Here is a 14,612-nt window from a genome sequence, read left to right on the forward strand (position 1 = left end):
CTCAGGCCTACAAGGGAGTAGGGCTCSCTGTCCCAGAAGGTGTGATATGTCACTCAGCCAGAAGTGGTGCCTCATTCTGGGCTGCGCTGAGAGWCTTCCCCCTGAATGAGATAGGCGAACCTTCTACAATCAGGGGTGGGCCACTCCAGTCCTCAGGGGCCTGATTGGTGTCACACTTTTTCGCCATCCCTAGCAAACACAGCTGATTAATCAAATTGCATTCTAAACTGAAGATCATGATTAGTTGATTATTGGAGTCAGGTGTTTGCTGGGGCAAAACTGTGACACCAATCAGGCCCCCGAGGACTGGAATTGCCACATGGTCATCACCCTGCACGTTCTCAACATTTTACAAGGTCAACGTTGCATCCTGCCACACCGTGGACCAACATACGGTTTTATATGAACCGCGGGCACATCCTCCCAAGCTGTCACGTCACCGGTGTAACTTTGATATTAATTATTCGACCTGTGCGGAGCACAAGGGACATAATCCATACTTTCAACCGTACTGACCGCCTTCCAGGTATTTGTAGAATCATAGTTACATACGTAACTTCCGGTCACACCAGATACTGACTGATTTTCTGATCCACGCCCCTACTTTTCAAAAATGTTTTATGGTATCTGCGACCAACAGATTTGTATATATATTTTCTACATTTAACCTTTATTTAACTAGGCAAGTCAGTTAAGAACAAATTCTTATTTACAATGACGGCCTACCCCAGCCGACGCTAGGCCAATTGTGCACCGCCCTATGGGACTCCCAATCACGGCCAGATGTGATACAGCCTGGACTCGAACCACGGACTGTAGTGACGCCTCTTGCACTGAGATGCAGTGCCTTAGACCGCCACTCGGGAGTCCTAAATGTATATCTGTATTCCCAGTCATGTGAAATCCATAGATTAGGGCCTAGTGAATTTATTTCAATTGACTGATTTCCTTATGTGAACTGGAACTCAGTCAAATTGTTGCGTTTATATTTTTGTTCAATATTGTTGCRTTCATATTTTTGTATTTAAAAAGTCATTTTGAATAAAGATATTGAAAAAAAATCTTTCATTTTCATCCATAGCCATGGGATGTATCCCCCCCACCAAATTAGTCCACTAAACCTTTACTCCTGTTAGTGGAGAAAAATATAAATTCCCTTAGAAGCAGAACATAAACCAAGAAGACGCACATAATACTGCAATGTCAACAATTTTACAAATATTTTACAAGCTATAGCAATCCCTCATACCTGACAGTCTCATTTCTAGTTACATTTTTAATCTTTGTGCAATGCTTTCAATCTTACTTCACAAYGTAACTTAGAGTACTTTCACTATAGTCCCAGAGGCAATCCCCTTCTTCATACAACCACAAGAAAACACCCATAACAGTATAACAAACAGTTGAGTTAAAAATAAACCATTCCCTTTGACAAAAAACGGACATAGGCTTCGGATCAAACCTGAGATATCTAAATGCAACGAGAGGTACAGGTATGTCACATACATTATGTTCAAGACAGGTAAATAACACTCTTTCCTCTTCTCCCTTTCCATCCATTCCTAAACCCTCTTTCCTTTCTAATAATTTCTTGTCTCCAGTATCTCTTCCCTTTTTTTCTTCCACTCCACCTTTTTAGCACCTTCACTGTAGGCAGTGTGTCATAACACTTCGGTTTGGAGACATATAAAATGGAACACTGAGACACATGGCTAACATTCTAAAAACGTAAGGCATGATTTCTACTGCAGCGGTCTGCCGGGTAGCTTAGCAACAGCAACGACCACCATAAGGGCTTACTTTATAGGTTAAAAAGACAAAGACATTTGTTACCAGCTAAAACCAATGGTAAATATCACTCTAGTAAAGAGATGAACTGGGCAGTGGGTCTGAAAATGAACGTCACTCAGTCAGGCACTGTTGTGTGGTACTTTCTTAGGTATGTGTAGGTAAAACACAGACATGGATACACATGTAACAATATGTACATGTGGGTTTGAAGTGTAATGATGTGTAATGACGTTTCTCACAAACGTAAGAACATAAGTAGTAGTTCAATGTAGTGCAGACAGAGTTAAACGCATATTTCCACTGTGTGAATCACACTGCAGCGGTAAAACTGTGTGTGTTTCACTGTAAAGATTGTATGAAATATGACTGTTCTTGTAATGCCGTTTGGTGGAGTAGTCGGCGCTAAACGAGCCACTTCTCAATGCAGGTGTTGAACACCGTGTCGTTGGAGTGCCACTTGACGTGCTCTACTCCAGCCATTGAGCACAGGAACAGGTCCCCACGAGCGTTTAGGGTCTTCAGGCCAAACACATCTCTCAAATATAGCTAGGAAAGGGAGGAGAATCATTATAAGAAGATAACATATAGCATCTTGATATATCTAGCATCAAGGTGGAATCTTGTCATAATTATGCAAAACCATGGTCTAAAATAATACTTACATCCTGGTCCTTTATCTCAACGACAGTCTCGTTGTCATTGTAAAATCCAAACTGACTAAAGAGGGAAAAAGAAAAAGAAAAAGAAAAAAAAGATGTGGATGATATTTACATTTACATTTAAGTCATTTAGCAGACATTGAATGAAGAGAGATCTCTCTTGGAACACAATGCCTCATACATTAAAGTGGAGAGAATATTTTTCTTAGAGACAATTTAAGATAAAAAAATACAGTATCAAGCAGATAGAATGGAAACAATGCTTTACCAGAATATACAGAGTATACCAAACATTAGGAACACCTAACACACAAGGGGTCGCAAGCGTTCCACAGGGATGCTGGACCATGTTGACTCCAATGCTTCCCTACAGTTGTGTGAAGTTTGCTGGATGTCCTTTGGCTGGTGAACCATTCTTGATACACACTGGAAACCGTCGAGCGTGAAAAAGCCAGCAGCACCTACTACCATACCCCGTTCAAAGACACTTAAATCTTTTGTCTTGCCCATTCACCCTCTGAATGGCAYACATACACAATCCAYGTCTCAAAGCTTAAAAATCCTTCTTTAACCCGTCTCTTCATCTACACGTGGACTTAACAAGTGACATCGATAAGGGATCATAGCTTTCACCTGGATTCACCTGGTCAGCCCATGTCATGGAAAGAGCAGGTGTTTTTAACGTTTTGTATACTCTAGGAAAGAGGAAGGATGAACTAGTCACCTGGATTGCCAGGGTGTGATGACTCCATCGTCTGGCCCCCCAATTAAGACCAGCTTCTTGATACGCAGGAAGTTCTTCTTCCACACTGAATGAGAAAGGATATGATATTCTAACTATATAATATAATTGTAATTGCTGACATGATAACAAAATGCACATAACAATACTGTACAATGACCAAAAGGTTCCTATAAAATGCAGAGTAATACAACCAATGACAACGTCGACTCAGCAGCAATAGAGTAGACAGACATCCACTATTTCAGAGAAGTGTTAGAATATAAAGCCCACAGCAAAGGGGACCGACCAGATTCACATTAGCAGCGTTGCTGACCTGTTGAATTGGGATTTGGCCTCTCACTGTTCAATAAAGCCAGATAATCACTGCCGTTCACATACATGTCCGTGTGATGGGGGTCTGCAAGAGAGAACAAACAGTTTAGTCAAACAACTTTTCACTAGGACCAAAGATCCTCAATATATCTACAGTGACTCCTTGGGAACCCTACAAGGCAAGGTTGAGTCAAGGTACATTTTGTCCGAAAACACACTCGCCTTTCCAGTAGTTGCAGATGGATATCCTCTGGCCCACTCCAGTGTAGCAGAAATGAAACAGGTTGGACTTCATGAACTGGGGGAAGAGGTACTTTAGGTAGTCTGTGTCTGAACAGAAACACAAGTTAGTTTAATTCAGGCCTCAGCACATACTAGCACAGAACTTCAATGTATCATGTTTYAAACAATCACGTTGGCTGTTGAGCACAATGACCAAGTTGATGGTTTATAACGAACTCACACCTCCATACTGTCCAGCCTGAGGCGAGGACAAAGAGATGAAGGAGTGGACATTGTGATTAGGGAGAGTGGACAGGATCCCTCTGCAAATCAGGCCACCTGTAACAGAACAAGGGTGAATAGTGGTGTGGAGGCTGTGCTTTGGCAAAGTGGGTGGGGTTATATCCTGCCCGTTTGGCCCTGTCYGGGGGTATTGTYGGATSRGGCCACAGTGTCTCCCGACCCCTCCTCTCAGCCTCCAGTATTTTTGCTGCAGTAGTTTGTGTGTCAGGGGGCTAGGGTCAGTCTGTTATATCTGGAGTATTTCTCCTGTCTTATCCGGTGTCCTGTGTGAATTTAAGTATGCTCTCTCTAATTCTCTCTCTCTCTCGGAGGACCTGAGCCCTAGGACCATGACTCCTTGCTGTCCCCAGTCCACCTGACTGTGCTGCTGCTCCAGTTTCAACTGTTCTGCCTGCGGATATGGAACCCTGACCTGTTCACTGGACGTGCTACCTGTCCCAGACCTGCTGTTTTCAACTCTCTAGAGACAGCAGGAGCGGTAGAGATACTCTGAATGATCGGCTATGAAAAGCCAACTGACATTTACTCCTGAGGTGCTGACCTGTTGCACCCTCGACAACCACTGATTATTATTATTTGACCCTGCTGGTCATTTATGAACATTTGAACATCTTGGCCATGTTCTGTTATAATCTTCACCCGGCACAGCCAGAAGAGGACTGGCCACCCCTCATAGCCTGGTTCCTCTCTAGGTTTCTATCTAGGTTCTGGTCTTTCTAGGGAGTTTTTTCTAGCCACCGTGCATCTACACCTGCCTTGCTTGCTGTTTGGGGTTTTAGGCTGGGTTTCTGTACAGCACTTTGTGACATCAGCTGATGTAAGAAGGGCTATATAAATACATTTGATTGAATATGAAGCTGTATTAAAAAAGATTCAGCAAAACACAGAGTCGCACACACATACCTTGAGAGTAGCAGATGAAGTGGACCCCATCTGCAGCGTTTTGCATGATGGGATAGATGGCTTCCTTGAAGCCCTCCACTTGTTTCCATAGTGGCTGTAAGCTGGAGCTGCGGTCAAACAGGTCGATGACTGACACATTGGTTCCTGGGTGAGACTGTCAGAAGAAGAGGATGGGACAGATTAGAGCACTATAAGCATAGAATTAGAATATACGAATCCTCATTTTAATAGGATCAATGACTACAACAAAGATAGGTTTATTTGGAAGGCTATAAAGCTAGGATTGTCAGAGAAGATGCCAAATTAGTCAATACATGATGTAAAATGTCTCAACTGATATCAGCATTTCTTATGCAAAAACTTAACTCAGCCAGTAGTTTTGAAAGTGGTGCTCACAAGCCAAAAGTGTTCCGTTTTTGGTGCACTCGGTTCCAGGTAGAACCCTTTTTGGTTCTAGGTAGAACCCTGTGTGGAAAGGGTTCTATATGGAATCCAAAATGGGTTCCTTAAACGGTTCTCATATGATATGTCATGTCCTGCAAGTTTAAAAAAAAATCAAACCATGGGTAGGTAGACTTAAAGCTGAAATGTGTAACTTTTTGGGCGACCTGACCAAATTCAGTTATAGATATGTAATTCTCATTGAAAGCAAGTCTAAGTGGTAGATATGTTCTATGTGCGCTGTTTCTATGCTTCCCGTTCTTAAGTTTAATTAAAGTCTTTTACTTTCAGTTTTGTACACCAGCTTTAAACAGCTGAAAATAAAAAATAACTTTAGTTATGGAAAAGACTACCATCTAAATTGCTGTGAACAATGATTCTCTACACATGTTTGTTTTGTCACAAACTGAAATTAGGCAAACTATTAGAATTTTAGCAACCAGGAAATGGCAGAGCGTTTTCTGCATATTGCAGCTTAAGTTGACTTTGAATAAGACCATAATTGAAACTGTTCAGCCTACGGACTTTGTTTGATGTCAGTCTTCATTGGAGACTAACTGTGCTGGAGGACATCTGCATGATGGTGCTGCTGGCAGGCTTAAATAATACAATGTCCAATCAAGTAATTTTTGTTTGTCACAATTTACTATAAGGCAGGGTTCACCAACTGGCGGCCTGTAGGACGAATTTTCCCACGGGTGATTTTATTTGTCACTCCACTCCAAGTTTTCTGAATTGAATGAATTGTTGGATATAAGACTAAAAACACCAGCAAATCAGCTCTTCATGATTTACATTTTGGAAATCTGTTCCAAGGTATTCCCACCCATAAGAGAGATATGTGATCGTATACAAATGTATACGAAATGAGAAATTATGTTTTTGTCAAATATTATATCGGTTTGGGCTTCTTGCAGTAAATTTGAAGTCTACATATTTTTAATTGGCCGTGTTCCAGTGCATCAAAACCATGATGTATCATGGGTAAATTGTGACCGATGGTGATCTACAAATAATATTGAGTAGTTATTTATTATGGAAGATGATTTGTAGATTAGTCAGTCTCGCCTTTAAAGTCGGCAGCAATGTCAAACGCGCCCATTTTGTTCCGGCCCRCGGCTGAATCTAGTTGATGAGGTGCCATAAGGTGTAAAAAAAATTACCAAACTTATTTGTAACTAGTAGTTAATAAGTTTCCTGAACAGATACTATTTTATTCTTACTGGAGTAGTTTCTTAAGATGGCTACTTTCTTGAGTACAGATTTCCAAAGTACCCACCTCTGCCTAGTGCTGGGGATAGTTAGGGACTGTCAATAAATTACACCACTTTTTTTTTTTTTAAGGGATATTTTCATGTTGCCCATCTTTTAGTTGTMTCATTAACTGCTTTGAATATTTGCATATGAATTTCTACAATTTAAAAAGTTGGTTTGAGGTTTAAGTCATTAACCTTTTTAGCCTTTAAAAATATTGTCCCAGGTACATTGTGTAATTTACTGACAGTCCCTAACTAATCCCATAGGGATATCGAATCTCAAACCAAATTGACCATGGACATTATGATCGGGTAGCTTTCAGCTGCACTCCTACTTGATGATTACTTGGGTGCTGCCAGCAGGATTCAAATAAACCCAACCCATGGAAAAATGCTACATTCCATTTTTTACTATAATCTTGCAAATCTCTGTTTTGGACGAGACTGACTTTATTACAAATGATCCTATCTACACTTTGTAATACATTTTGACACTAGAATAAATGTTTGATTCATATCCATGCCACATAGGCCATTTTTTAAACGAGAAGTTGCTTTATAGGGGCAATCGCTCTTTAAACCCCCCCCTTCCCAAAAAAGCTATTTTTTCTTTTTTTTTAGGCTGGAACAAAATGTGGAATAAGTCAAGGGGTATGAATACTTTCTGAAGGCACTGTATGTGATGTGATGTGCCTTCTGCATGATGAGGTTGAGTCAAGTATGGGGAGATGTCCTTTGCTGGGTTGAGTGACACTGTGCCACTAGGTTCTATTTTGTGGTCTGAGAAATGAGTTGGTTCCCCTAAGTGATCTGTTGAAGTCAGAGTTCGTCAGAGTCTTTTGTTACTTTAGCGGACACGTTCTTTGCCACAGTAGAGGTGGTTGTGGTTCCTCAGCAGGGTGGTACAGAACAAGAAGGGCCCGCACACTGTTAAAGCTCCCAATTCACCGCTTTATGGACAACGTTTCCATCAGAAATGGATCTTTGTCAGGCCAAACGCGCATGTGTTCACATCCCAAAATATACACATTACACCTCACATGACCATTGCGGACATGACGCAGCATGGGTGCAAAAAACATTTGTAAATCTCTAATAATAATAATAAGATGGGTACATGCAATGATTCCAGAAAATAATATACATTTACAAAATGACCAAGCGAGTAACCTGGAAGCAAAGACCAATCAAAGTAACATATTCAGGTAAGAAATGGTCTGATATCAAACTCTTGGTTCAGACCTCTAGGAGACAYGGTACACAAAATAGTRATTCCAATACAATTCTCTTGTCAATAGATGATCAGTATCTCCCCCCTTCCTAGGAGTCTTAACATGTTCGATGCTAATGTGTCTCAAAGAGCTACTGTCGTGACGAGCCTCCATGAAATGCGCAGCCATAGGCTAACCTTGAGGGTGTGTTGGTGTCAGGTGTTGATTTAGCTGACATGTTTCTCAGCTATGAGAGGGAGGGGATACCTCACAGTCATATTGTGAGGTTTGTGAGGATCCGCTGGAAGACGCTTTCTGGGTTTTGCGGGGCAACTTTTGGAAGGAAAAAAATCTGAGTGCAGAGCAAATCATGTCATGATTTAGTTTTTTTGACTGGTTTCTGGTTTTGAAAATGGCTTTCTCAGAGYTTAGGGTTTCTGTAGTCAGGTTGTGTAACTGCAGCTCTAGTGTTTATACTGTACTTATTGGTCTCTTTAGTTAAGGAAGTTTTATGGAAAAGAAATATAAGGTATAAAAGTTACAAAAATAGATATTGGTGACAGATTTTTGATTTTTTTTTTTCTTGTTGGGGAGGACTTATGATATTGGGGGATGGGGGGGGGGGGTAGTGTTAGGACTCCAGGTTAGACTGCCGAACTCCATTCCCCCAAGGGGAAGCAGAAACCTTGTCCAGATGTTGAGCCTGGTTAATAAATCAGGTGCTGCCAATTAAGGTGATTGTGTCCCAGCTTGCAAGCCGCTAGGCTGCAGGTTTTGTTTGGTGGCATGAGGCGGTTTGTTTGTTTTTGAGTCTTTAGTTTGGGCATGTCTTTTTGTAGGTTACAGGTTACAGACCAATTACCTATGCCTAAGACCCCTAGACTTAGCAAGTGCAACAATATTAGCTGGCTAGTTATGGGTTTAATAAAAGCGCCCGGGACTGAATTTAAATAAATTGGTTTTGGTGTGTGGTTTGATGTGGGAGTCAWGTGTTCGCAAGTGGGAAGTTAGCCAAAATATTTTGCCAATTAGCTTCAGCCAGCTGGTGTGTGACCGGGGCTAGTTAGGGACCGCCAATAAATTACACAATGTAAATGAGACAATATTTTCATATTGCACACCTTTTAGATTCTCATTAAATGCTTTCAATATTTGTAAATTCATTTCTACAATTTATAGTTGGTTTGAGGTTAAGTCATTGAAATTTGGAGCTATTGGAATGATAACATGCTGTCCCATGTACATTGTGACCAACAAGCCCMATAGGGATATGCAATCTGGTTTCCGCTTAGGTTATGGATGTGTCACTGCAACCTTAAAGGTCCTCAATGATGTCACCATTGCCCTTGATTCTAAGAAATGTTGTGCTGCTATTTTTATTGACTTGGCCAAAGCTTTTGATACGGTAGAGCATTCCATTCTTGTGGGCCGGCTAATGAGTATTGGTGTTTCGGAGGGGTCTTTAGCCTGGTTTGCTAACTGCCTCTCTCAAAGAGTGCAGTGTATAAAGTAGAGGTTCGACCGATAATTATTTTTTTTTACACCTTTATTTAACTAGGCAAGTCAGTTAAGAACATATTCTTATTTTCATTGACGGCCTAGGAACGGTGGGTTAACTGACTTGTTCAGGGGCAGAACGACAGATTTTTACCTTGTCAGCTCGGGGATTCAATCTTGCAACCTTAYGGTTAACTAGTCCAGCGCTCTAATCACCTGCTTTACATTGCACTCCACGAGGAGCCTCCCTGTTACGCGAATGCAGTAAGAAGCCAAGGTAAGTTGCTAGCTAGCATTAAACTTATCTTATAAAAAACAATCAATCATAATCACTAGTTAACTACACATGGTTGATGATATTACTAGTTTATCTAGCGTGTCCTGCGTTGCATATAATCGATGCGGTGCGCATTCGCGAAACAGGACTGTCGTTGCGCCAACGTGTACCTGACCATAAACATCAATGCCTTTCTTAAAATCAATACACAAGTATATATTTTTAAACCTGCATATTTAGTTAATATTGCCTGCTAACATGAATTTCTTTTAACTAGGAAAATTGTGTCACTTCTCTTGCAACAGAGTCAGGGTATATGCAGCAGTTTGGGCTGCCTGGCTCGTTGCGAACTGTGTGAAGACTATTTCTTCCTAACAAAGACAGCCAACTTCGCCAAACGGGGGATGATTCAACAAAAGCGCATTTGCGAAAAAAAGCACAATCGTTACACGACTGTACCTAACCATAAACATCAATGCCTTTCTTAAAATCAATACACAGAAGTATACATTTTTAAACCTGCATATTTAGCTAAAAGAAATCCAGGTTAGTAGGCAATATTAACCAGGTGAAATTGTGTCACTTCTCTTGCGTTCAGTGCACGCAGAGTCAGGGTATATGCAACAGTTTGGGCCGCCTGGCTCGTTGCGAACTAATTTGCCAGAATTGTACATAATTATGACATAACATTGAAGGTTGTGAAATGTAACAGGAATATTTAGACTTAGGGATGCCACCCGTTAGATAAAATACGGAACGGTTCCGTATTTCACTGAAAGAATAAATGTTTTGTTTTCCAGATTATAGTTTCCGGATTCAACCATATTAATGACCTAAGGCTCGTATTTCTGTGTGTTATTATGTTATAATTAAGTCTATGATTTAATAGAGCAGTCCGACTGAGCGGTGGTAGGCAGCAGTAGGCTCGTAAGCATTCATTCAAACAGCACTTTCGTGCATTTTGCCAGCAGCTCTTTGCAATGCTTCAAGCTTCACTGTTTATGACTTCAAGCCTATCAACTCCCGAGTTTAGGCTGGTGTAACCGATGTGAAATGGCTAGCTAGTTAGCGGGGTGCACGCAAATAGCGTTTCAAACGTCACTGGCTCTGAGACTTGGAGTAGTTGTTCCCCTTGCTCTGCATGGGTAACGCTGCTTCGAGGGTGGCTTTTGTCGATGTGTTCCTGGTTCGAGCCCAGGTAGGAGTGAGGAGAGGGACGGAAGCTATACTGTTACACTGGCAATACTAAAGTGCCTATAAGAACATCCAATAGTCAAAGGTATATGAAATACAAATCGTATAAAGAGAAATASTCCTATAATTCCTATAATAACTACAACCTAAAACTTCTTAACTGGGAATATTGAAGACTCATGTTAAAAGGAACCACCAGCTTTCATATGTTCTCATGTTCTGAGCAAGGAACTTAAATGTTAGCTTTCTTACATGGCACATATTGCACTTTTACTTTCTTCTCCAACACTTTGTTTTTGCATTATTTAAACCAAATTGAACATGTTTCATTATTTATTTGAGGCTAAATTGATTTTATTGATGTATTATATTAAGTTAAAATAAGTGTTCATTCAGTATTGTTGTAATTGTCATTATTAAAATATATATATATATATAAAATAAAATAATAATCGGCCGATTAATCGGTATCGGCTATTTTTGGTCCTCCAATAATCGGTATCAGCGTTGAAAAATCATAATCGGTCGATCTCTAGTATAAAGTCAGAAAATCTGCTCTCTCAGCCACTGCCTGTCACCAAGGGAGTACCCCAAGGCTCAATCCTAGGCACCACGCTCTTCTCAATTTACATCAACATAGCTCAGGCAGTAGGAAGCTCTCATCCATTTATATGCAGATGATACAGTCTTATACTCAGCTGGCCCCTCCCCAGATTTTATGTTAAAAGCTCTACAACAAAGCTTTCTTTGTGTCCAACAAGCTTTCTCTACCCGTAACTTTGTTCTGAACACCTCCAAAACAAAGGTCATGTGGTTTGGTATGAAGAATGCCCCTCTTCCCCACAGGTGTGATTACTACCTCAGAGTTTAGAGCTTGAGGTAGTCACCTCATACAAGTACTTGGGAGTATGGCTAGACGGTACACTGTCCTTCTCTCAGCACATATCAAGGCTGCAGGCTAAAATTAAATATAGACTTGGTTCCCTCTATCGTAATCGCTCCTCTTTCACCCCAGCTGCCAAACTAACCCTGATTCAGATGACCATCCTACCCATGCTAAATTACGGAGACGTAATTTATAGATCGKCAGGTAAGGGTGCTCTCGAGCGGCTAGATGTTCTTTACCATTCGGCCATCAGATTTGCCACCAATKCTCCTTATAGGACATCACTGCACTCTATACTCCTCTGTAAACTGGTCATCTCTGTATAACCGTCACAAGACTGATGACGGTTGATGCTTATTTATAAAACCCTCTTAGGCCTCACTTCCCCCTATCTGAGATATCTACTGCTGCCCTCATCCTCCACATACAACACCCGTTCTGCCAGTCACAATCTATTAAAGGTCCCCAAAGCACACACACATGCCAGGGTCGCTTGTCTTTTCAGTTCGCTGCAGCTAGCGACTGGAACGAGCTGCAACAAACACTCAAACTGGACAGTTATCTCAATCTCGTCATTCAAAGCCTCAATCATGGACACTCTTACTGACAGTTGTGGCTGCTTTGCGTGATGTATTGTTGTCTCTACCTCCTTGCCCTTTGTGCAGTTGCTTGTGCCCAATAATGTTTGTACCATGTTGTGCTGCTACCATGTTGTCTTGTCATGCATGTTGTCGTCTTAGGTCTCTCTTTATGTAGTGTTGTCTCTCTTGCCGTGATGTGCATTTCGTCCTAATATATATATATTTTTAATCTTTGATCCCAGCCCCAGCAGGAGGCATTTTGCAATTTGATAGGCCGTCATTGTAAATAAGGATTTGTTCTTAACTGACTTGCCTAGCTAAATAAAGGTTAAATAAATAATAATGATTACCTGCTGCATTGAAACAGCACTAGACTAAACCTAATTTCATCCTTGTGGTATTGAGAGAAACGTGGTAATGCTTTCACTGCTTGCATATAAAAGGAAGATAGATCCTACAGGATAGTACTTGCTTTATCCAGCTAATCTGGTCCTTTCTGTCATCCTGTGAACCCCGTTTATTGTTGCTCACGGCTATGTTCCTTATGGCTGTTTTCTTGTGCATACACCCAGGCAAAGGGTAACAAAGACAACATTATGTCAAGAATCTGGCAACAATCAACAGCCTATTTCAGCAGTATTCATGAAGAGCTCAGCTGATATGTCTGGTGGCGACAAACGTTGATTTCATTATAACACCGCCTAGATAGAATACCAATGTGACACTTATGTAACAGTCCTATCGAGATTGGAAACATTGTAGCGACCGAAATTACTGTAAAAAAMCCATGGTCTCGTGCTATTCAAGCAGACCACAGCCATGTTTGATGAGTACACTTAAGCGCGGGCCCAGGTTACAGCAGCACAATGGAAACCCTAATACAAACAAGTTATAGTTTAAGACACTGATATGGGTCTTAGACATGTTACAGTCTATATAATCCAGCCTGCCATATCTGTTCCGTTGTTACATAGCCTAACAGGCGTTTATTATCACCCATATCCAATCTTTTTTTATTTATATTTGTAGCCTGTGTTGGTATATTTTCATGCACTCACCTGATTGATGAAGCGAAGCAACTCYACAAATACCCCGGAGCTGTCGAACAAACCATGGACTATGACCACTGGTTTGTACCCGATGACTGTAGCAACAAGGCAGGCACCAAACAGTGTCCACAACAGCCTTGTCACCCCTCTCTTCCTCCGACAAGAGACGGCAGAGGGCCCTTTCATAGTTATTTTAACAAAACATTAAATCGCGGTAAAAACCAACGAATACTAAAATATCGTACACTGTACACAATCTGCCCAACACTGTACTAAGGTTAAAATCTTCTTGCTTGGTTTAGGGGAATTCCTGTTTCTTTAGACAATTTAGCTAATAAATAGGTCCTACATAAAATTGCCATCTCATGTGCTACTCTTTACTCTCGTTCCCTTTCATAAATCGTGTTTTAAATTAAATTAACACCCTTGCGAAATCTCTGCATATACCCTCTGCATCATATAACAGGTGTTTAGACACAACCCCACTTAATATTTGCTTGGGGGTTTGTTTGTTCCGGTTCTTGATCAAAACCCGACACCGCGCATTAAGTCATTTCCGGTTTCGATAGCTTCTCAAAGGAGCCGCCTGCCCCAACCGTGGACCCAACTATCCTAGACAGAAAAATACCACCTACACAGAAATATGCCGCATGCACCTTTCCCAAAAATAACACAATTAGGACGGCAACATATAGTACATTTATTGTAAACAAGTTTGTAGCTCACAGACAGTACATACTCAAATGATAATTCAAGTCAAGATCTGCTGAATTGTTCCCGAGTGTAGCCAAGGCCTGGTCATCATACCAAAATACAACTATTGAATGTGTCGCTCAGTTACTATTTTGCTCACGCACAAAATTACATCTTCACACAGTATTTCCATTTAAAATGGGCATTACTGAAGTGGGGTAATAATTATCATATAATTATCATATACAGTACCAGTTTGGACACACCTACTTATTCAAGGATTTTTCTTTATTTGTACTCTTTCCTGGTCGAATTGCTGCAAAGAAACCACCAGTGGTGGAAAAATAACCCAATTTTCATACTTGAGTAAAAGTAAAGATACCTTAAAAGAAAATTACTCAAGTAAAAGTCACCCAGTAAAATACTACTTGAGTAAAAGTCTAAAAGTATTTGGTTTTAAACGTACTTAAGATTCAAAAGTAAAAGTATAAATCATTTAAAATGTCTTATATTAAGCAAACCAGACAACACAATTTTCTTGTTTTTTTAATTTACGGATAGTCAGGGTCACAGTTCAACACTCAGACATAAT

The 14,612-nt window shown here is 40.7% G+C and overlaps 1 protein-coding gene across 1 annotated transcript; it reads right to left on the reverse strand.

The window, feature by feature from the left end:
• Positions 1 to 1,730: 1,730 nt before the first annotated feature.
• LOC111955150 (lysosomal thioesterase PPT2-A) lies at positions 1,731 to 13,816 on the reverse strand. The gene is made up of 8 exons (XM_023975249.2): positions 13,337 to 13,816; positions 4,936 to 5,089; positions 3,973 to 4,068; positions 3,730 to 3,837; positions 3,509 to 3,592; positions 3,175 to 3,259; positions 2,454 to 2,508; positions 1,731 to 2,337 (listed from the first exon to the last, which is right to left on the reverse strand). Exons 1-8 carry the CDS (start codon positions 13,511 to 13,513, stop codon positions 2,194 to 2,196), a joined length of 903 nt encoding a protein of 300 aa, XP_023831017.1. The 5' UTR covers positions 13,514 to 13,816; the 3' UTR covers positions 1,731 to 2,193.
• Positions 13,817 to 14,612: the final 796 nt, after the last annotated feature.

Source organism: Salvelinus sp. IW2-2015, linkage group LG30 (assembly GCF_002910315.2).
Source record: "Salvelinus sp. IW2-2015 linkage group LG30, ASM291031v2, whole genome shotgun sequence".
Taxonomy (NCBI): Eukaryota; Metazoa; Chordata; class Actinopteri; order Salmoniformes; family Salmonidae; genus Salvelinus; species Salvelinus sp. IW2-2015.